Raw genomic sequence first — 22,293 nt, 5'->3', positions numbered from 1 at the left:
CAAGCTTCCTTTTACCTGAGCCAAATTCAATACTTCTTCTTTTTGCCAGTGCTGGCTGGGCTGCTAAGTTTGATATCTTGACTTAAAGTGGATATCATTCACTTTGTGGAGCTCTTCATCTAAAGAGCTCTTCTTGGTGGCTGCAGTAGTTATTTTCCTATTTAAAAAAAAAAAAACTCCATTTTATCTAAATTTTTTTAAATTTTTAAGGGTGTACAATTTTCCTTAATTTATTTATTCTGCTCTTTTTTTTTTCAGACTCTGCATTTTACTGCTTGGGGCAGGAAAAATATGAAAAGTGAAACCAATATTTATGAGATCCATTGTCTTTGCCTATTCCACTGGGAGGGGTTTTTTTTTGTTTGTTTGTTTTGTTGGGTTTTTTGTTGTTTTTTTTTTTTGTTTTTTGTTTGTTTTGTTTTTGTTTTTATTTTGTGGTGTTTGAGGGAAAAATACACAGACTTTAAAAGGGCTGATTCTGGGTTCTTTTAAAAAAAATAATTCTGTCCTGTCTGAACGCTTGAATTCTTCTATGTTATCTGACTTTACCAGCTAGCTCTTCTACTTTTTGTAGTTTGGACCACATGTTGAATATCTTAATTGTAGCTGCACTTTTACTTATCTTTTCTTTTAATTATTTAGTTTGTTATAATTTGGTGTGGTTTGTTATAATCAATGTGACTTAATGCAAGGATCACCTTGTGCTTAAAAAATATAAAAATTGAACGAAAACAACAAACCACAAGAGAGAGAAGTCTAATCCAAATCTAAAGAAGATAGAATCATCTTCCTTCAATGCCTGTATGCTAAGAAATTTATTTATATTAAGAAATCTGCTTATAATGCAGGTGTTAGATAATTCCTGCCTTTTTTCTGGCTGACTTGTTGGGAGTGGTTTTTTTATTTAGGGTTTTTTAGTGTTTTGAGAGAAGGCAGATTAGTGACCTCAGGGCCAAAGGAGAACAGTCCAGGACTAAAGCCACTTGTGTCCTTTTCTGTGCCAGACAAACAGACAGGAAAATGTGTGCTTATATAACAAGTGGAGGATGTGGGAATCTAAAGCTACTCCTTTTGGTACTAAAGCAAATGGAAGATTTTTAGCTTAATGGTGTCTGTTACCTGCAGAAATAGCTACAGTCAGCTTTTTCCTTCATAGCAATGGCTAAGACAGGCATGGAGGTTTGTGTGTGTACTGGAATTGTGACTCTAAAGTCAGATTTGTAAAGTCTTAGCAAAAAAAAAGTATGAGCTATAATTTGTAAGCAGTACAGGAATGTAGAGCCTTTACTTGGTGAAAATGATTGCAAACTTTGTTTCATCCTCACTTATCTAGAACTGCAGGATTTACTCAAGAGTCTTTCTAAAGACTCTGTGTGTCTGAGTGGGGTGATGGGAAAACAGAATTTGTATTCTTCTTTCATGATTAATACTGAGCTCTTTCTTGTCTGTCTGTCAGCCTGAAGACAAACTGCCTTGTTAGAGGGAGAAGTACTGCAAGTAAAGGGAGATAATATTTGTGCCTCTCTCCTGTGTTGCAGGGTTATGCTGCAGAGATGGACAACCCCTTAATGGCTCATCTCATTCCACCAGAACTGCAAAATAAGAAAGATATCTTGTTTGGGAATATGGAAGAAATTTATCACTTTCACAACAGGTGAGGATTTGCATTCAGTTCTAAGAACAGCTTTTGGATGAGATTCTTTACTTAGTATTTTAATCTGCCTTAGATTGCTAAAAGATCCTAACAGAGTTCTACTTGTCTGTATGGTATGTCAACATTGTATTGCTTAGGAGAGGAAAAGCAAAATATCTATAGAAGATGAGCAAAGCTGTGTGAAACTGCATACATGCAGTACACAGGTAGCATTTTGCATTGTGGCCATCTTTCTGAAGCAAGATATTTGGATCTGGTTACAAGATAAGTAAAGTAGGTTTTATTTGAGTTTCTTTTTTTCATTACTTTTGCTGTGGAAAGTAGATTATGGTTCTAAACCACAAATTCTCAACTCTTACATCTGATCGAGGGCGATTAATTTTATATTTCTATAGATGTATTAAATAATATATAAAAGTAATATATAAAACAATTTTTGTATATATTAAAATATATTGAGTGACCTCTCTGAAGTCTGAATCCTTGCTGCTAGAGAGGTATTTCTTCATAGGATAATATTTAAATTCATAGGAAAGGGAAACTGATTTTCAAGAGAAGTTAAGCATATTAGGTAGTTTATATTTTGTCACAGATTTTTTTATTTGTGTTTTGTGTGGGTTTATTTTCAGTTTTGGGAAGGTGGTTTTTGGGTTGTTTGGTGTGTGGTGTTTGGTAGTATTTGGAAGCAAAATCCAAACACTTTAAACTGTACAAATCCTGCTGCTGAATACATAAGGAAGGGAAATGAAATCCCCCTTCCTTCTCCAACCCTGTATTTGATTTCAGTTGCAGCAACAGTAAGCTGGAAGAAATTCATCAGAATATTTGTTTTTATTTGCTGTCCCCTTTAAAGTACACGATCTAGAAGAATTATGTTTGGGTTTGTAGCATTACAACTCTCTTTCCAAAAGTTAGAAAACTAATTGCAAGACTGTGAACATTATAACAACTTCCTTTAATGTGTGCTCTAAGAAAATTTTCTTTGTTATAGGATATTCTTGAGAGAACTAGAAACTTATGTGGAATACCCAGAACTAGTAGGACGGTGCTTTCTGGACCAGGTATGTGAGGCCTTTTGCTGGCACTTCATCCACAAACCTCTTCAGGGCTGTAACACATGACAGTGGTTCATGTAGCAGTTACCACCACATCCCCTTTGTCCTGAGCATGTAATAGGTTGAGAATGTAGATGTTATTTGAGAGTTAGAGATATTTCCCCCTGTGCAGCACAATCGATTTTGTTAGAAAAAACTGCTTTCTTGTTAAAAGAAACCTACTTTTTTAAAGTGGCAGTCAGGAAAGCATGAAGAGGAGTCATGCACTGCATTGTTTCACATCACTATTAAATGGTTGGTTTACTTGGTTAGATTTCTTTAGTATATTGTTGTTTTGTTCTTTTCCTTTTTCTTTAAAGAGTACACCTTAACAGAGTAAGTCCAAGACATTTTTGTTCCTAAAACAGAAGGCTATGACAAAAATAAACTTTTTAAATTGGGGATGTACTAAACAATGAGTCTCACCTGTAGTGTACTCAAGGCTAAATAAGAATGTGTGTATGGAAATCAGCCTATTGATGCTCTAAAGCTCCTGGGAGGAGCCATCCCTCTCCCTTCTGTTTACTGCCTACATCCATGGAGATGGGGTTTCCTAAGACTGAGGGATGGAGGTGCTTCTGTGCCTGCTGATTTCCTGCCTGGTCTTTCCTTTATATCTGTGGTTACTACAACATTTTCAACAGTCTTTATTTCCTTTTGCTTTCAGCAAGTGCTGAAGTCATGCCATTTAATTTTTTAAGTAATAAGGGGGAGCAAACTGCTTTATTTACCTTAGTGTGACTCCCTTTATTTACCTTAGTGTGACTTAGTGAAAATCACATTTCTGAAAAGAAAATGAAGGAAAAGGACAAAGTCTTTTAAAAAAATCTACACAGTGGGTCTCATGGTTGGGCACACATAGAGATATTTTTCATACTGTAGGAGAAATATAACATATAAAACATATAAATATAACACACACTTCTTCATAAGGTGTTTAACATTCATCTGAAGCAAAAATTAACAGGAATGTTTTATTTTGCAAATTAATAGCCATTACAAATTCAGTGATTTTGCAATTCCTTGAGGCATCCTGAGCAAAAAACAATGATTCAATTTTTGGTGGTGGTGGAGTCTTTTATAGCATTATTGAAAATGAAAAAAATTGTTATGAACTTTGTCTATTAAAGTCACAAGAATTCATTAACTTTTTGCTTGTCTCCCCAATTCCAGATGGAAGACTTCCAGATTTATGAGAAATACTGTCAAAATAAACCTCGATCTGAAAGTTTGTGGAGGCAGTTTTCAGACTCTGTATTTTTCCAGGTATGCTTGCTTGAATCCCTAAAATAATGGTGGCTTCGGTTTGTTGGGGTCTGGGTTTTTTTGTTTAGTTTATTTTTACTGAACCTTCTCAAGAGCAAATAGCACAAATACTGATTAGTGTCCTGATGAAATCCAACATTGATTACAGGAATGTCAAAGGAAACTCGACCACAAGCTCAGTTTGGACTCATACTTACTGAAACCAGTTCAAAGAATAACCAAATACCAATTATTGCTAAAGGTAAGTATTACTAAACTATAATGCTAAGGACATTTTGTGCATTTTTTTTTTGAATGTTGCTTCTCTCATCCTGCTGGAGAGAAACATAAAAGTTAGTGAGCAGATGTGTAAATGGAAACACACAGATCCCTGTTCATCAGCTTTCAGGTCAGTTCTTTTTTCTTTCAGTCAAAAAACATCTAATAACAAACATTACACAGAGACATCTTGTGTAACTACCTTTGCCCTTAGATTGCAGCTGAAAAGAAGGTGAAAAGTTGATGGGGGGAAACAGAAGGTCCAAGAAAGCTTTGAAACAAAGATGATAGAGTATCTGAAGTAGTTCAGTTGTAGTCACCCCACCCACATTGCAGGAACTTGACTTGCTGAACTCTAGGAAATGCACTTGAGAGAGAGCACTGTATGGTGTTTGTCTGAAGGATGCTGTTGAGATTCACTTAAATATGCTATACTGAGAGCATTTAACAGCATTTAAAGAATTACTTTGTTCTTGTGTAAAAAGGGGAGAATTATAAAGGGTTTTTTTTTTGCTTAAAATAACTTCCTACAGTCCATGAGTAAAATCTTATTTTCATATTGTGAAGTCACATGAATTTGCTGCTATGTTTATCATTATCAACTTGGAAGATGCTGGTTCACTTTCACCAATGATCCCTTTAGAGAAGGGATTCCTTTTTAAATGTGTAGACAATACCCAGTGCACTAAGTTTAAATCTGTTACTAGCATGCCAGGCCTTACCATAATTAAAAGAGTAAATGAAATTTGACTATGTTTTTAAATTTGTTTTGAAAAGTAACAAATGAAAAGACCCTATCCTTTTGTTTGAGGATTGTTGGTTTGGGTTTGGTTTGTTTCTTTTTTTTTTTCCAATTGTGATGAAAATGATGTTTGCAAAGTTAGTCTGATAAAGTTCTTACATACAGCTTACAAAATATCTAGATGAACAAAATATATTTGGCTAATGAGCAGGAGAAATGAGAAGTAAATATTTAGGATCTATGGAGTTCCAGCCACTATTGTACTACCTAGATGATATGGTATAAAGCTTCACTCTGCTAACTTTAAATCCACAGAATCACAGAATAGTTTTGGTTGGAAGGGACCTTAAAGATCATCTCATTCCAACCCCCCTGCCTAAAATTCAGTGTTAAAATGTGAACATTCCTAGTTGCTACTGTTTCAAAAGCTGGGTAAGTGTGTTGTCATTCCCTTGCACTCAGGAAATGCTGAAGTACAGTAAGAACTGTGAAGGTGCTGAAGATCTTCAGGAAGCACTAACATCTATCCTGGGCATTCTTAAAGCAGTTAATGATTCTATGCACCAGATAGCCATTACAGGCTATGATGTGAGTAGCAATATTTTTGCTTACTTTTAACTTCAATTTCATTTCTTTTTTAGATATATATGCAACATGCCCTATACTGTGTACTAATAATGAGAAGAGTGTGTACATAACATGCCTTTAAATTTAATTGTGTAATGAAAACAATACGAAAGGGATCTCTTTATACTCTTTTGAAGCTTTCCTGCTATGACTAATATTTTCCTCTGCCTACCTAAGTTGTTTTTTTCTTTGATCTTTGTGTAAATCTACACCCAAAGCTTTCAGTTCCCAAACAAGTAACAAAACCCAAAACAATACATGAGCAGAGGGGAAGGGGGTAAGAACCCAACAAGCAAACATGTATTTTGCTTCCCTCTCTCTATGCATAGTTCTCTGTGCCTCTGCTACTGGTACTCTTGACTGTAAAATCCTGCCTGAACAGTGATGGCCAGTGAAAATTATATGGAGAAATTCAAGACTGATTTCACTGCATTTCCAAATCCAACATAAACACTGAGATGAGAGATTATTGGGAACAACAGACTTCCAAAGACCTGTTTGGAGTCAGTATTGTAATCTGATGTTATCTCTGTAGTTACAAATATCACTGTTTTTTTTCTTCTAGGGAAACCTGAATGAGTTGGGCAAGCTTTTAATGCAGGGATCCTTCAATGTCTGGACTGATCATAAGAAGGGTCACACAAAGGTGAAAGATTTGGCACGCTTCAAGCCGATGCAGCGACACCTCTTCCTCCATGAGAAAGCAGTGCTGTTCTGTAAGAAGCGAGAAGAGAATGGAGAGGGCTATGAGAAAGCACCTTCTTATAGCTACAAACACTCCTTAAATGTAAGACACTGATCAGTCCTTATGGCCAAGGTCCTGAGGGCTTAGCCTGTAGTAATATTCTAGTTCTGTCTGCAAACCTGTGTTACAGCATTGTACTGGGAACTTCACTCCTTCAGACAAACCTGACTGGTGCTGCAGGTCTGTGTTGTTTTGTGTTGCTGTCTGTCCAGCTGAATGGCAGGTGTATTAATCACACAGAAAACATAGGGAAAGGTAATGTAAAAATCATGGAGGGTTTGTTGGTCTGGATTTTAAAAGAGACATTTTACAAGTCAGTCTCAACCTAAGGTACCTAAACCCTTCTTCCCTCCAAGGTAGCCAGGCTGATACAAAGAACTGAATCTCTTGTCTCCAACACACAGATCACAAATTGTTAACTATTCTTTTCCTTGTGCAAGAAGCCAGATGGGGTTTTCCTTTTCAGAAGTAAGGTACCAAAGAATACCAGTAGCTTCCCTTTTCTGTTTTTAACATAATTGCAATGCAGTAGGTCAGCTTCTGTTCTCTTTGCTTCCAGATGGCTGCAGTTGGAATAACAGAAAATGTCAAAGGTGATGCAAAAAAATTTGAAATCTGGTATAATGCAAGGGAAGAAGTTTACATTGTACAGGTAAATAGCATGGCCCTACATTAAAAAAAAAAGAAAGAAAGAAAGAAAGAAAGAAAAGAAAAGGGGAGGAGGAGTCTAACCCTAAGAAGATCTGGAGGGTTTTTCCCTTCTGTTATATCACTTATAGAGTGTGATGAGGAAATGTAGAGAAAAAAAAAGAAAACTAAATCATATTTCAATGGTAGAGCCTTCTGGGGGAAAAAATAATTATATCTTACAATGTCCACAGAGGAACTTGTATACACCATTACCATAGCTGTCACTGGAGTAGGGGATGGCTGGGGAGATGGGGTTTGGCTGCAGCACATGCACAGCCTCTGCCTCAGCCTGTTCCAGTGGCTACAACCAGTTTCTGGTCACAGAAGCACTGGAGAGGGAGCTTTGTCTGTCCCTCTTGAATCAATCCTCTGAAGCTATGCTTTGGCATGTAACTATATGTGTAATAACGATTCTGTGCTTGATGGCTGATTGTATTTATTTTTGGGTAGGCACCAACCCCTGAAGTTAAAGCTACTTGGGTAAATGAAATAAGAAAAGTGCTAACAAGTCAACTGCAGGCATGCAGAGGTAAAATGCTTTGGAGATTCTCTTTTTTATTTGTCTATCTTTTTTAATCTATTTTCTCTTTGATCCTCAGATCCTGCCCTGTAGATCTTCCTGGTACAGGACACAAATCAATTTTAATAGTTCTTTTTCTTTCCTCCATTTCAGAAGCTAGTCAGCACAGGACACTAGAACAAACACAGAGCTTACCTCTCCCACTACCAGCATCATCTTGTGCAAGGTAAGTATGTTGTTACATCATCTTGTGAATATACTAATACATCTGACTTGCAGCTCTTCATTGCTCCTACCCCTTAATACTGGCCCTTGTGTTTTAAGGTTTTGGGTTAGTTCTCTTCCTGCTATAAAGCTGTAAAGCCTGGAGTTTATACATCTCCAGAACTGTTAAGCTGAGCAGCAGTGGCATGTGTTTTGCCAGTTGATAGAGAATGCCACAGAAATGTAATTTTCTGCGCCAGCCAAAATCCTGGTGGTATTATGTGTATGCTTGTTGAGCAGCTGATTATATTCATTATGGTCCTTCCTTTTTGTCTTTTTCACAGCAGAATCTTTTCTCTGTCTCTTGTTCTTTTACTCCAATTTTTTTTTAACTGAAGTAATGTATAATTTCTCCAGTGTCCTAATTTCTGGGTGAAAGTTTTTCTTTTTTCCTCTAGCCTTCACCATACCAACCTATATATTCTGTTCCCATCTGTTGTTCTGCCCTTGCCTGACACCTCTCTTTAATCCTCTGCTACTCAGTCTGGTTTTCCATATGTGTGTGTTTGTAGCTATCCACCAGCCCATGTGCTCATGTCCATATGGTGTGTGCTCAAACACGTATTGGTAGCTCTCTGCCTTGCATCTCTTATGCATCTACTTATTGCTCAGGGAGAATTTCCCAGATACATTGGATTTGTGGAGTGTCTTTCTCTATCCCATTCCCAGATGGAGTTGTGATGGGAATCCACTGCAAGGTCCCTCATTTGTTCCTGTATTAAGAGCTTCTGAGAGGCAGAGTTTATTCCTTTATCTTTCTTCTTTTATTCCTAGTACATTCAGGAGGAGCCTGTTAGCTGCAAGTGAGTGGAAGTTGTCCTGAGCCATCTTTCCAGTAACTCCCACTGCCATGGTACATGTGATTGCAGTTAGTCAGGAGAGGTGTTTCTCATTTGTATGTTCCCATGGTCTTTAAATGCACAGTCACCAATTACTTTCTCAGTCCTGGAAGCTACACTCTGAGAAGGAACAAAAAATTGGTTTACAGCCTATATATCTGTATTTAAAAGCCTGTGATTGAACTGATTGCCTTCATGCTCTTCTAATAAACAGTCCTTCACGAAACCACATCAGAAATACCAAAAAAATGGAGGAGAAAAAAGCTGATCTCACAAGTCTAGAAGGTTGTGGCACTGCAGGAGCACCAAAGTACCCCGAGAAAGGCAAAGGTGAGTTTGCCCACACATGTTGTGGTCTTTAATTGCAAGGAGCATGCCTGCACTGCAGATGCACAGGCAGATCCACCAGCAGAGTAGCCACGGTAGTGCAGGGGAGGCAGCACGACTCCTGAACAAGCAGGGCTTTGCTGTTTTCAGCCCTAGGGCAGCCAACCCACAAAGTGCTGCCCACACTAAACCAGCGTGCTGGTCCCATCTGCCCTTAGCTTGGGATTGATTTCTGCATTCCAGTGTGTGGTGTGGACAGGCCCAAAGCCACCTTGAATGGATGGTGGCCAAAGGCAGGGAGGAACTCTTTGCTAAAAGCCAAAGTCTGCAGTAGGTCTTCTCTTAAAGCTGCCCAGGTCTCAGGGTTCTCTTCCTCTGAAAAAATTTCTTGGCGTTACTTGATGTAAGAGGGAGTTTTTTTTTTCTGTTCTGTTTTTTCTCTTTAACTTTTTTTCCCATCATGGAAATTATTTATTGAACCACTGGTAGTACAAGCCCTTGCACAGCAAGAACAGCCACACACTCATGTTGTTCCTGGACTTTCAGTTGTCCCTTCTCATTCTAACACTCAGGTTCCCTGGCATAGCTGCAAATTACTTTCTGCCTTGATCTTTTCATGGCCTTCTCCCTTTTCTTTCTGTGTCTCTCTCTTCCTTTGTAGACAGCACTAGCTCTACCTCAGAATGCTCTGTACTGTCAAAAAAGCGCTTTACGCTGCAGGGCTTTACTAACCTCAAAAGTCAGAAAGGTAACTTAAAAACAAGGCTAGAGTGTTTTCTGTGTAAGGCTGTGATTGAAGCATCACCTTGTATGTGTGTGTAGTGTGATAGGTTTTCAGTGTGCACACTAGCTTGTTCTTCCAAGGTCAAGCTAGGTTCCTTAGTCGGTGCCTCTGACAGGGAGATTTCAAGGGAAGCCAGCTCCAGAGTGGGAGGGGGAGAGGCAGCTAGGAAAAGTGGGGCTGTGGAGATGCAAGAGAAGGGGTGTGATTATCAGTGCCTCCAATCTCACTGTCAAGGCAAAGGACAGAGTTTATAGTACCCCATTTCTGTAGAAAAGCTAGAGGTAGGAAATTGTCTTCTGACCAGACACCTGGCCTGCTCCTAGCTTCAGTGGATCTGCCCCAAATGCACTTGTACTTGGCAAAAAGGAATCAAGGTGATTCTGTGAAGGTTTTATAGAGGATTTTTTATTGGCATCCTTGCTAACAAAATTCTCAAAGCATAAATAACTACAGCAGAATGTGTCTGGCAATGTTCTTTTGCTGGATAGAAAAATAAGTAAGAATTTCCCTATTCTTCCAGAAATGGTCTTTGCCTCTTTTTTCCTAAAACAGGCAAAAAGTGTTTGAGACTTTTCTTGCTTCCTCCTGCCAAGTAATCACACTGGTACAGTCACTTCTTGCTTTGAAGAGCTGTCTTTGAACAGTCTGAATTGCATTAAGATGATGGCACTTGACCAACAGCATGGAATTTTTTCCCCCTCAGAATGCCTGTTGAAAACCCAATTACCTTTGAGTTCTTTCTGGAGAGACTCTAGGGTTGTTTATCTAATGCTATTGAGGTGAGCACTAATGTCCCATGCTTGCCTTGACAGAAACTCCATCTCCTTCTGCTAAAAGCCAGACATTGCCAATGATCCTTCTTACAGGACCAGGTATTGCTGTAGCACTAGATTTACATAAAAATGGTTGCTTAATTTGGTAATGTTTGTCTGAAATTGAAGTTAATTGTACTCAGTTGATGTCTAGTCAATTTAAGAAAGTTTACATATATTTTCACCTATTATTTTAAAATAAATTTGTCCATTTATCTTCAAATATCTACTTGTAAATCGTTAATTCCTTCTGCTGCCATGCACCAGTGACAGCTAAAATTTTATTACAGAAATCCACTTGTTTTCCAGTGTAAACTCAAAGGTATTTAGCATGCAATCCACCTATTCTCTTTTTTCCAGTTCTTCAATATCTCTCTTCTGTGTTTTTTTACCTATTCATCCTCCTGCAGCTTCTCCTACCAGTCCTGACAAAAAAGCCAAACGGCACGAAGTAGTGAGTGACCCAACTCCTTTTGGTTTGAGAGGTACAGTGATGCCACTTGTACTCCACAAGTACCCACATATCCCTCATGTAATATGTTACATCAGAGTGCTGAGAATACCTGTGTGATGCTGTTGTGTGCAGGAGTATTGACATCAGCTATGTTTTCCCAAGTGGATCTATATATACTGGTTTTGATAGCATGACTGGTTGAAGTTTTACCTTGGTTTCAATAAAGTAGCATATGGGTAGCTAGTTTTTAGAAGACAGGGGGAAAGAGATCTGTTGCTGAAGAAAGAGCCAGAGTCCATGTGTTGGATGGAATTACAGGGCTGTCCAGCTACTCTGCCACCATGGTTTTCCAAATGTTAGAATCCTTCTGTCACAGGTGCCCTTGTGGAGAGGATTTAACTTCTAAAAAGAAAAAAATTTCCAAAACTCAGATCACTGTCATGAGGAATTTCTGGTTTAGATCTGCATTTATTACTGCTGACACGGCCCTGTTGCCTCTTTCTTTGGGTGATAGTTGGCAACTTTTACCACCCTGTGAACCCCAGATGACTTAACTGAGCCCCTGGCAGCAATTTGCCTCCCGTCCTCCCAACTCACAGCTAAGCAGAGAATAGGAAAGTACTTCAATAAACAACCCGTTTCTAACAGTGGGGCTGATGGTGAAAGTTAGAGTACAAATCCCTAGGGCCAATGAACTAGAGCAGTGGAGAGTACAAGGAGGGCAGTCCCTCTCCTCCCGACTCTTTCCACCACTATGTCCTTTAGAAAATGTTGGTCTAAATGTGGAGCTGTTCCAGTCCCTGTCATCAGCCTCCCCTCCAGGTTTCTGAAGTCTTTGTCTTGTCTGTGGAAATGGTGCAAGCTCAGCTGCTGTGCTGGGCAAACTCCAACACCATTCACCTTGCTGAGCAGCAGGCAATGTATTCCTGGGCTAGACACGTGCAGAAACACTACAAGGGTGGATATGAGAGTTACAAGGTTATTCTTCTGCAGGTAGCAGGCAAAACTCAGAGATCTCCAGATACCATGGAAATCCTGAGGGCCCAAAAATGTCTGAAAGAAAAGTGTGTTCTATGACCTTTTCCTCAGGTGCTGGAATTTTCCAGGGAAGAGAGTCCTAGATCATTGCTGATTTACAGTAAAATTACTGTGTCCTTGGAACAGGCTTATCTGATTTGGTGTTCTGTCCCATCTAGAGTAAGAAGCATCTTACTTTGTGAAACTGCTAAACCAACTAAATCAATTTAAAACATCTACTAACTCCTCCTCCTGTCTTGCACCTTCCAATCTCTATTCTGGAAATTTATCTCTTCTCCTTGCCCAGCTCAAAGAGGGATAAGCAGGGAGCTGACCCAGGCATTTTGGGATGAAACTGCACCAGTTGATGGCCACAGACAGAGTTCATGGACCCCATTCATTTCCTTTCACTGCTGTATTGCTCTCATTTATGCTGAGCTCAAGGAATACGAACTAGTGTCAGAATTACATGGCATAGGCTGATCATAGCTCTTTGAAGAAACCTGTTAGATTATTTCTGAAGAGAAGTAGTTAATGAATTCTTGGTTTCCCTGGCATTGTTATATCTCAAATAATTTCTGAATAACCTTGTCATTTCTCAGGAGTGCCTACCTTTTTCCTACCTTCCCTGCCTTTAATAGGGAGTTCTGATGTAGTCCCACCCTGGAGAACACACACACAGATGGAATGTACATGCATAGTTTTGCTCCCATAGTTTGCTAATGTGAATTCTACCATGGTGGCCACCTCCCTTCCCAGCAGGAGATGGGCTTTTATATAGACTTGTTGATTGTAGAGTGCAAGCTTGTATGGGGAGGACTATCCTTGGTGTGGCAGGATCAGGCCAGTCTGCTCTGACCACATCAGCCCAATATAAGAAAAGAAAGATGCTGAGGAACAAGAGCTGTTACCCAAAATGTACCCAAGCTGTTACCCAGTGAGTAGGAGGTTACAGGCACTTAGAATGATTTTATTTTTTCTTTTATGCAACCCATTGGTACTGTGTCTAATGAGAGCTTGGAACAATTAGGAGAATTGTTGCATTGTTCCTAACTTAGAAATAACAGAAATGGTTTCAGCTGTGTCCAACAAGCCAACTACAAGATGTAAGATTCCAAGGAAATTTTCATGGAATACAGCAGAAATTTATTATTCAGTTTCTTCACAGAAAGAAGTTCATTCTTACCTCTCAGCAGGGCCAAATGGGTCAGTACTTCCAATCTTGTGCAGGTCACTCAGCAGCATAGGAAAGGTAAAAGTCCCACTCTGTTTGGTGTGCTCTGGATGTGATTCCTTTCTATGATTTCTTTGCCTTTATTCTGATGCTGCTAAGGCTTTTCCTAATGCACTGGCATGACCAGCTGTGTGTCAAATGTCTCAGCAGCAGTGCAAAGCAAAAATGCTGGTGCTTTCTCAATTCAACTAACAGTCACATGAAAGGGAAGGTTTGTTCTTCCTTTAATTCTTTTCATTGAGTTTCACTGTTGTTACTATTTGGCTTGAAAGAAAATCTTGCTTACAAATACTTATCTCTTTTATCATGACTTTTTTCATTATAAGCTCAACACATTTATTAGCAGCTGCTGAACTTGGTGTAAAACATCCCACTAATAAAACCTAATATTCTTTTATTTGGAAGAGGATTTTGTGTTCTCTGGATATGATTCAGCTTTATGAATAAATTAAATGCTTCATTCTGAGAGCAAAAAAGCAGTAAATGACAGGCAGGAGAATGTTGTTGTGGTGTTTTATCTTGATGTAACACCAAGATAGTTCAGAGCACTTTTTTGTGTCAGCTTGAATACTCTTAAATATTGGGCTGCCTTGTCAGGTGAGGTACATACTGCTTGTAACCTGTGTGGAATTTTTTGACAGTGTGAAGGAGACAATTCTTATCTATTCCTTATTCCAGCAAGCTGGTTAGGTTGTTCAGCCTCTTCCCAAAAAGTGTATGTTCCTGTCTTCTGCTTCCTCCCAAGAAGCAAAGATTTCCTATCCCTCATTTATCTTTGAAAAACATATATTTATTATACAAATATTTTTATATTTTTGCTTTTCAGTTGGAAATTTGCATTCACTCCATTAATTTCCCTTGATGTAAACCCAAAGGGCTAAATTCACTGCCAGTGCATTTCCACAACTCCACTTACTCGGATGGAAACAGGCCAACTTTCGCCAGCAGTGAATTTCACCCAGTGACTGTAATAACCTCCCTGTGTCAGCTTTTCTCCTGTTCATATTGAGCTTCTCAGTGGGGAGAACATTTCTTCCAGTCAGTGGCTCAGTTAACTGTTGGCTGTTCCTTCCCCAAGGCTGGGCCAAACCATCCCATTCTCTTGATGCATCCGAAGAAAATGACGGCTGGTCTAGTGCTGAGGAACCGCTGAATTCATCGGATGCGGAGGAAGAAGGAGCAGGAGGGGCAGGCGAGATCAAGCTGGTAACCAGAGATGCTTTCCTGTGGAGCTGAGCAAGTGCTGCCAGCACAGTGTGTCTGGTGGGATACAGGAGTGCTTCTGAAGCTGCAGGAGGGAAAGTGTCTGCCTTGAAATGCTCAGCTGGGCAATATTCCCAGGGCAACGGAGAAGAACTCCTTCTCTTAAATCCACCGTGGTGTTTGTACCTGGGGGAGGTCCCTCTGTGCCTTTGCACACCTGCAGCCCAGCGAGTCGGGCTGCTTGTGCCATGATGCAGCAATCAAGTGATGACAGGTTCACTGACCACGTCAGTAGACTTCCACACAGATGCCATGGCATGGATTTGCCAGGTTTTCTGTTTCTTTTGGATTTATTTTCTGTACCCATATGAATTAATTGTTGTAGTGGGAACATTTCACTGAATGTTTTCCAGGATATGAAAATTAATGTATCAAATTTGCATGGGTCAGCACAATTTTAACCCCAGTATGTATATTTTCACCATGTTTAGCATGTAGGTACATGGGAAAGAAGGGAAAAGTATTATAATTACATAACAAAAGCTGCAACATGCCTTAAAGTACTCAACAGAAATAATTTGTTTTCTTTCCTCTTGTGTGCATTTAGACTCCTGGTAAATATACAGTTGTGACTGATTATGACAAAGGAGTTTCTGAAGAATTTACAGTGAAAAGTGGAGATCTAGTTCAACTGATTCGTGAAGGGGAGGATGGACTTTGGTAGGCAGATCTGTGTTTGGAAATTTTTATAAGCAGAACTGTGTTTAGAAGGAAGATGTTTAGGGCAAAACTTCCAAAAGCACCGAATGAAGAAGTCTGACTTCCAATTTTTTTATATGTTTTTTTTTTAGGTTTGTAAAGAACCTGAGCAGTGGTAGAGAAGGTTGGATTCCAGCAAGCAATCTGCTGATGCTCATAGGCAACTCAAAATCAGCTCAATCTTTAAGCAGCTCTGGTAGGTTATGTATTTTAAGTGAGATGATTTTCTCTTTGAAGATTCTTATTATCAAAGAAAGTAATGAAAAACAACCACTATATAATATTTTCTTGTATGTTTTTTTGCTCCCTTTCTTTTCCCAGAATCAGGCACTGCCTCCAGCAATTTGAGCACATCATCAAGTTGCAGTGATAGCTGCAATGTCAGTAGCACCAGCTTCTCTGACATTAAGGGCTAATATGACATGTTCATCCCACCTCCCTGGAAGGTAAATCTGGAGATTGTCATTTGCTGCAGAGTTCTGGACGTTGGACTTCACTGGAGAACCACCAGTACTGTGTTGCCAGCTCTGAGTATTTTTAGTGGTGACTTTTACAGGTTCTCCCAGAGGATCCCAATGAAAAGTGCATGGAATGTGAAGTTGTAAATAAAAGTTAAATGATTTGAAATAGGATTTTGTAGAGGTTTCTCCTCTGAAGAGCTGTTAGCATCAAGTGTATTTTCTCCTTGACACGCGATCAGGTTTCTGCAGAACTGTATCCTTTTGTAACAGCCAGAATCTGAATGTGAGCAAACAAAATGTGTTCAACAAAATGCTAAATGCTCATTGTAAACAAATAACATAGCAATCACTGTACAGGATAGGTATGAGGAAAATAAATCCAAGTTTACAATTTCTTCTCCCCAAGAAACCCTTTCTCCAAGGACATACCTCAGTCAATGCAGTGAATGGAACTCCTATGGTAACAAGGAAGGAGGTTTGGTCCACCCTCTCCTCTTGGATTTTCAGGATATTCTTCTGCTTCCTAGAGGCTGGGATGCAGACATGACCAATTCACTGGCCAAAACAACAAGAGAAACTATTACTTTTTCCCTTCCAACATTTTAGTGACATGTGCAATAGAGTAGCCCTTTTATTTGTTTGGCCTCACAACCAAATTCTTTACCAAGATCACTGTTTACATAGCCTTGGCAATTTAGTAGTATATTTTTCCTTATGCAGGTGCACAATGAAACACAGATGTTCTTATTCACTAAATGATTTTTTAATAAAGAGTAATTGCATGGTTTCAGCTCTCACAACATGCAGTTACAGGCAGAGGAAACTTGTAACTGCACTATGGGTCGAGCCTTCCTTCAAACAAACCTATGAGGGCTGGAGAAATCCAACATATTTTTAGTCCACAGTGTTTGTTCCAGATTAATTGAAAGATAAAAAAACCCCAATTACATAATTTTTCTATGGAAGTGGAGCACAGGAGAAAAAACAAAAAGAGTCAGATTTATGTTACAGATGAGTTTTTTAAAGGAAGGGTGATGCTAAATTTGCCATTTTTCAGGGTATGATTCAAGCCAATGTTGTAAATTTTCACTTTGTCAGACATTCTTTGCACACCATCCTTACAAACAGTACAAAACTAAGTGCATATATTGAATACTGTATTCATTCCTGTCTATCTCTCAAATATTTTTGCTTATATGAAAACAGGTTTTTAACTGATTCATGCACCATATTATTTAAAAATAACGGGGACATGAAGAGCATAACTTTTCAGAAGCACTAAGCACAGCAGATTATGTCAAAGGGAACTGCTGTTAATCATCAGACTCACTGATGGCTGAGCCCTGAATTCTATCTTTACGCCAGAATTTTATGTTTTAGAGGCTTCAGATTGGAAAACTTAAATGACAAACACTCCTAGGAATGATGCAGAAGCAACCCTACCCCGCAATCAAAATGCAGCTGACCATGGTCAGCACAAATTGAAGCATGTATGTACACACACATAAATGTATGCACAGATATACGTGCATGTACGTGCTTGTGTGTATATACCTGCATGTGTAGATATGTATATGTGTGTAGATATGATGTATCAATGTAAAAGATGTATTTATAGTCTTCATGCTGCTGAATGTGTCACTTTACAATTCATAAATACTTAGTTTTCTTGCAGTACTGCAATATAAATGCTGATCAGGGTTTTACTTCAGGCATCTTTTTCAACATGGAAATCCTCTGATCTTTTTTTTTTTTTTATTATTCCATATAATACTGTGCTGACCAGGAATATTTAGTCTGATATTTAACAATGGAATAGCAACATGAGAATCAGCTTATCTTCATCTATGTAAGTTATTTTGTAAATTATCTGTAACATAATTTACTTATATATTGCTGTCATTGCTTGGATGAGACTGTTGTTTCATTTCTCACTGCAGCCTGATTTGTGTTATTTCCATGGGTTTTTTTCCACATCATTGCACTTTAATACAACCCATTTCACCATTTCCTTTTTTACTGCTGTTGTGAATTAGAAGTTCAAAGTCAGAGGTCTCTACTGTAATTAATTTGAATAAATTTCAGCGCTTCTTGCTGAATGCCTTTATATAGACATGCTCTGGGGTTTATTTTGTCTCACAGTCTTGAAAGGTTTTTATGGGTATCATAATAAAACAGAGAGAAGTTCTAGGATTTGGAACAGAAAACCAGGACTGTGTATTCAAATCCTCAGCCTGCTTATTCTGGCACCATCTCAGAAAAACACCATGTCACCTTTGTGGTCATGCCTCACTTAGAATCATGTGCCTGGCACTAGGGAATTAAAGCCTGTCTGCAGGCTGAGGATAAAAAAAAGAAAGTTGGTGCCTGGTAATTGGAAGGATTCCCTTTTTCCCACACACCCTTTTCTGAAAGAAAGCACATCCCTGTTGGGTTTTCCCAAGGAAAGCCATGTATCCATGGATCCTCTGGTACTAGCAGAGCAAGTTGGAGGTCTGCATCTGGCCATGGCTGGGTGAGAAACAAGACACCACGTTCACCCTTGCTGCATGTGAAGAGGAACATGCTTGTACATTCAGTGACAGATGACTTTAAGCACCACCGTGCCATGCCAGGTGAATTCCATACTGACTGGAGTGATTTGGGCTGAGCTGTTGGCCATGTGCACTACAGGATCCAGTTATGGTGTTTTACTGAGATTTGATTGCTTTTTGTTTAGTCTTGATCTTGTCATCATGACAGCTCCCTGTGTAACAGGTAGTCCTACTTTTCTGAGAAAGAGGAGGTCCAGCCTTTTTGAGCAGATCCACATTATACTTGTTAGAGCAAAAGAATGAAAGAACTCCAGCCCAAATGTACCTTAGTAAAGAGTAAAACTGAAGGGTTTTCCATATAAAAAACCTAATAATGGTTGGTTTCTTAGATCACTGTCTCGAAGTCGGGGCACAAACTGTTTCACAGATACAGAAGCAGTTTGCTAGCTGGAATACAAAACATTTTCTCCATCCTGCACAGTTGTTGTCATTGAGCAAAGCTGAGGAAGTTGTACCATAACTCATTTACATCACCTAACTCAAAATGACAGAAACTCCTATTCCCCTTCTCAGTGATATGTTAGATGTTACTATGACTCCTCTATTTCCACACAAGTCCCCAGAATTAGCAGCCTCCCTAGAAGTGTGTGGCAAGAACCAGATCTGCCTGGTATGATGAAGCAACCCAAATTCAGGGATATTCAGGTAAAAATAATCAAATCCCTTAATTAAGGATGCAGGAATAGAAGAGAAATTCTGTTGTTAACAAAGACTTTGTGTAAACTTGTGTTTAGAGATTGTATTACCAAAATAAGACATTTAACTACTGAAGTGCCTTCTCTGGGACTTTTAAAGTAGTTAAATTCATTTTAAAGGAGGTGAATTTTTATTTATTCCCCATCCACTGGCAGGACAGCGAGGTCCCCAGCTACATTTAAAAGACTATGGATTTGCTAGTGGTGCTGTTGTAGCTGTGATGGCCTCAGTCAAGAAAAGGTTTTTAGCAGAATTAATATCTCTCATTGCCAACTGAGATATTAAACAGGCAAACTTTGGAGCACACTGCCTTTATTATCTTTTCTTCCTTTATTCTCTCTCTGTTTTCAGATATCCTTCTCAAGTAGTGAAAGAAGAGAAAGAAATAACCCACATCAAAATTTTAAAAATACAATGTTAAGCTTGTAATTAGAGCTCATCACAAAAAAAAAAAAAAAAAGGTCTTCCCATCTTCTCTTTCCTTCTTTCCTCTTTGTGAGAAAAACTGGGGTACAGGTAGTTTTTTCCAAGAATGTAGTTCTTTTTTGAGGTCTAAATCTCAAATAATTTGCTTTAAAGTTTAGCAGCATAATACTCATATATTATTAACTTGCTTAAAGTCAGTCTGATAAATGACTGGTGGAAAGTTGCTGTTGTAAATTCAAAAATCAAATTAATCCTAAAGCTTTCTTACCTAGATACAGTTTTGGCAGGTTACTCAAATGATCTCTGATGGCCTCTTCAAAATTGAATTTAATATTGATTTTTTTTTTTCTAATTGTTTCCTGATGAGAAAACTCATGTTGAAATGAGCAGTTGGATCAGATCAAACTGCCCAGTTCCCAATAGCTTCCATACATATCTTCTCTTCAACCCAAAACATGAAACTAAAACCAACAAAATTGTAGGAGTACTTCTTTTAAAAATGTCAGCAGAAAACAAAGCAAATATAAAGAAGGACATGTTCTGAGACATCATCATGTCTTCAGGCTGATAGTTCTGCTTTAGATTTTATTTTGTAGTGTAAACATTTTTCATGTTTAATGCTTTTTCTTTCTTACTTTTTAAAATAAAAAACATTGGCACATCAAAAAATACCCTAAATCATATTTTTAAAAGAGCTGTTCCCAGACTGATTCTAGTAGCACCCATAAGCAGCAGAGGTACATGTTTGCTGTAATATACATTAATTTTTAATTGAACACCAGTTCATTGTTTTGGAATGCTCAGAAAACATAAGCCAAAACTGAAGACAGCACTGGCAAGGAGATTCATAGAGCAGAGCTACAGGGGAAATCTCATTAACTAGAGCACGACTGCACAAGAAGGAAAACAAAGTAACACACAGGGATCTTCTGGGGAAGGAAAGCAAACTGTTTTCTCCTCGGGCTGGTGACATGGTTCAACCCCAAACAGGACATGACAATGCAGCTGCTCACTCCCTCCCACCCAGTGGGCTGAGGAGAAGAATCAGGAACAGAAAAGTAAAACCTGTGGGTTAAGAACACTTTAGTAATTGGAACAAAGTAAAATATAATAATACTAATGATAACACACTGATGATAATACTACTAGTAGGAGAGAGAAAGGAAAACAAAACAAAACAAAAAAGAACAAGTAATGACTATGCAATTGCTCAGAAGCTGATGACCAGTGCCCAGCCCAGACCTGAGCAGCAATCATCCCCTTCCAGTTTATATACTGGGCATGACTACTAAGAAAGGAATATCCCCTTGGCCAGTTTGGGTCATTACTCCTGGCCATACTCCCTCATGGCTTCTGCTGCAGCTCCTCGCTGGCAGAGCATGAAATTCAAAGTCCCTCACTTAGGGTAAGCACTACTGAGCAACAGCCAAGACATCAATGTGTTATCATTATTCTCATACTGAATCCAAAATCCCAGTATGGCACTGAAAAAGAAAATTATCTCTGTCCCAGCTGAAACCAGAACAGTATCCAACCCTTATTCCATACCACTTGTGTCATGCCAAGTCCCACACTTCCAAATACCCCATCACCTTTTCCATCTTTTGCTGGATATACACACAGATACCACTCTCTAAGTCTATAGGCCATGCTTATGAAAGTCCACTGAATTCATTCAATCCATGACCCCAGTCCTCATCTATCATAATAATTTTTCAGGGCAGGAAATTTGGCACGTGGTGTTGGATTGTTGCATGTTGAAACCAGTTCTGATTCCGTCATCACTGTGCCACCATCAGATGCATGATGTGAAGAGGGGACCCTTCCTTTGAACATCCCTTGCAGCATGAGTAACCAGGGTGCCAGGAGGAGCTGTGCTTCAGGGCCAGTCACTTCCTAAGCATCTTCAATACCTTCATGAGCTGCCCGTAGCTCTTCATCAGTCACAGTATAGTGGGCTTTTGGTCCTCTGGAGTCAGTGTGACTCCATAAGGATCAGTCTTGAGTCTCCCCTGGTGCTTTGGCCAGAGGCCCCAGGTAGGACTGTCTCCCATGTCTGAGGTGTACAGCACATTCTTTACATCTTGCCTGTTCAGAGTGGCTCAAGGGCTACAGCATGAATATCTCTTGCTTGACTTGTCCAGAGGCTTGTTACTCAGGGCCCCAGTTGAAATCATTCTTCCTGGACACTTGAGAGAGATGACAATCAGACTGCAGTTTGGAATGTGCATTCTCCAGAAATCTGCAGCACCTAAGAAAGCTTTTATTTCTCTCTTGTTAGTTGGTGGAGACATTGCTGTTTTATGATCACATCCATTGGGATGTGGCAACACCCTTCTCACCATTGTATTCCCTAAAGCTGCATCTTCTGTGCAGGTCTCTTGACCTTTACTTTGTTTTATGGCAAAACTGTCGTTCAGAAGGAGTTAGACTATTTTCTTCCCTTTCTCAAAGGCTTCTGCTGTATTGCCCCACACAATGGAATCATTACTGTACTGCAGGTGTTCCAGAGCTTCACCCTGTTCCGCTGCCTCTGGATCCGTCCGTGGCAGATGGTGGGGCTGTGCTGCCACCCCCGGGGCAGTCAATTTCAGGTGCGCTGGACATCCCTCCAAGTGAGATCAACTGGAGTGTGAGTAGCCCCAATGCTCCTTAACAGAATTTGAGTAGCTTCAGAGCCTGTTGCTGGAATTTGAATCTGTTTTCTCCCTCGAGCAGCAGTGCCTGTCCTGGGGATCGGGGCCGGTGTAAGTATTAACAGTTCCCAGTAGATGGCTCCCGAAATACGAAGGGACAGCGATGCCCAGAACACTCCGGGCTAGTTTCA

General features: G+C 39.3%; 1 protein-coding gene across 12 annotated transcripts in view; it reads left to right on the top strand.

The window, feature by feature from the left end:
* The window catches only part of MCF2L (MCF.2 cell line derived transforming sequence like), a 145,076-nt gene extending 127,219 nt beyond the window's left edge, over window positions 1-17,857 (top strand). For 11 of the 12 annotated variants that reach the window (XM_059839656.1, XM_059839659.1, XM_059839660.1 and 8 more), the window contains 14 exons: window positions 1,539-1,654; window positions 2,646-2,715; window positions 3,922-4,014; window positions 4,163-4,255; window positions 5,477-5,602; window positions 6,207-6,428; window positions 6,946-7,038; window positions 7,527-7,605; window positions 7,750-7,822; window positions 8,914-9,029; window positions 14,406-14,533; window positions 15,138-15,250; window positions 15,382-15,485; window positions 15,611-17,857. In XM_059839656.1, coding sequence (XP_059695639.1) covers window positions 1,539-1,654; window positions 2,646-2,715; window positions 3,922-4,014; window positions 4,163-4,255; window positions 5,477-5,602; window positions 6,207-6,428; window positions 6,946-7,038; window positions 7,527-7,605; window positions 7,750-7,822; window positions 8,914-9,029; window positions 14,406-14,533; window positions 15,138-15,250; window positions 15,382-15,485; window positions 15,611-15,705 — 1,521 coding nt within the window. In that variant the 3' untranslated portion in view covers window positions 15,706-17,857. Of the gene's footprint in view, window positions 1-1,538; window positions 1,655-2,645; window positions 2,716-3,921; window positions 4,015-4,162; window positions 4,256-5,476; window positions 5,603-6,206; window positions 6,429-6,945; window positions 7,039-7,526; window positions 7,606-7,749; window positions 7,823-8,913; window positions 9,030-9,687; window positions 9,775-10,622; window positions 10,683-11,032; window positions 11,108-14,405; window positions 14,534-15,137; window positions 15,251-15,381; window positions 15,486-15,610 lie in introns of all 12 variants that reach the window. The other variant, XM_059839668.1, reaches the window with a different exon arrangement.
* The last annotated feature ends 4,436 nt before the right edge of the window (window positions 17,858-22,293 follow it).

This window comes from Haemorhous mexicanus, chromosome 2, assembly GCF_027477595.1.
Source record: "Haemorhous mexicanus isolate bHaeMex1 chromosome 2, bHaeMex1.pri, whole genome shotgun sequence".
Classification (NCBI taxonomy): domain Eukaryota; kingdom Metazoa; phylum Chordata; class Aves; order Passeriformes; family Fringillidae; genus Haemorhous; species Haemorhous mexicanus.
Note: the sequence above shows the minus strand (reverse complement) of the source record. Positions and strands in the feature narration are given on the sequence as shown.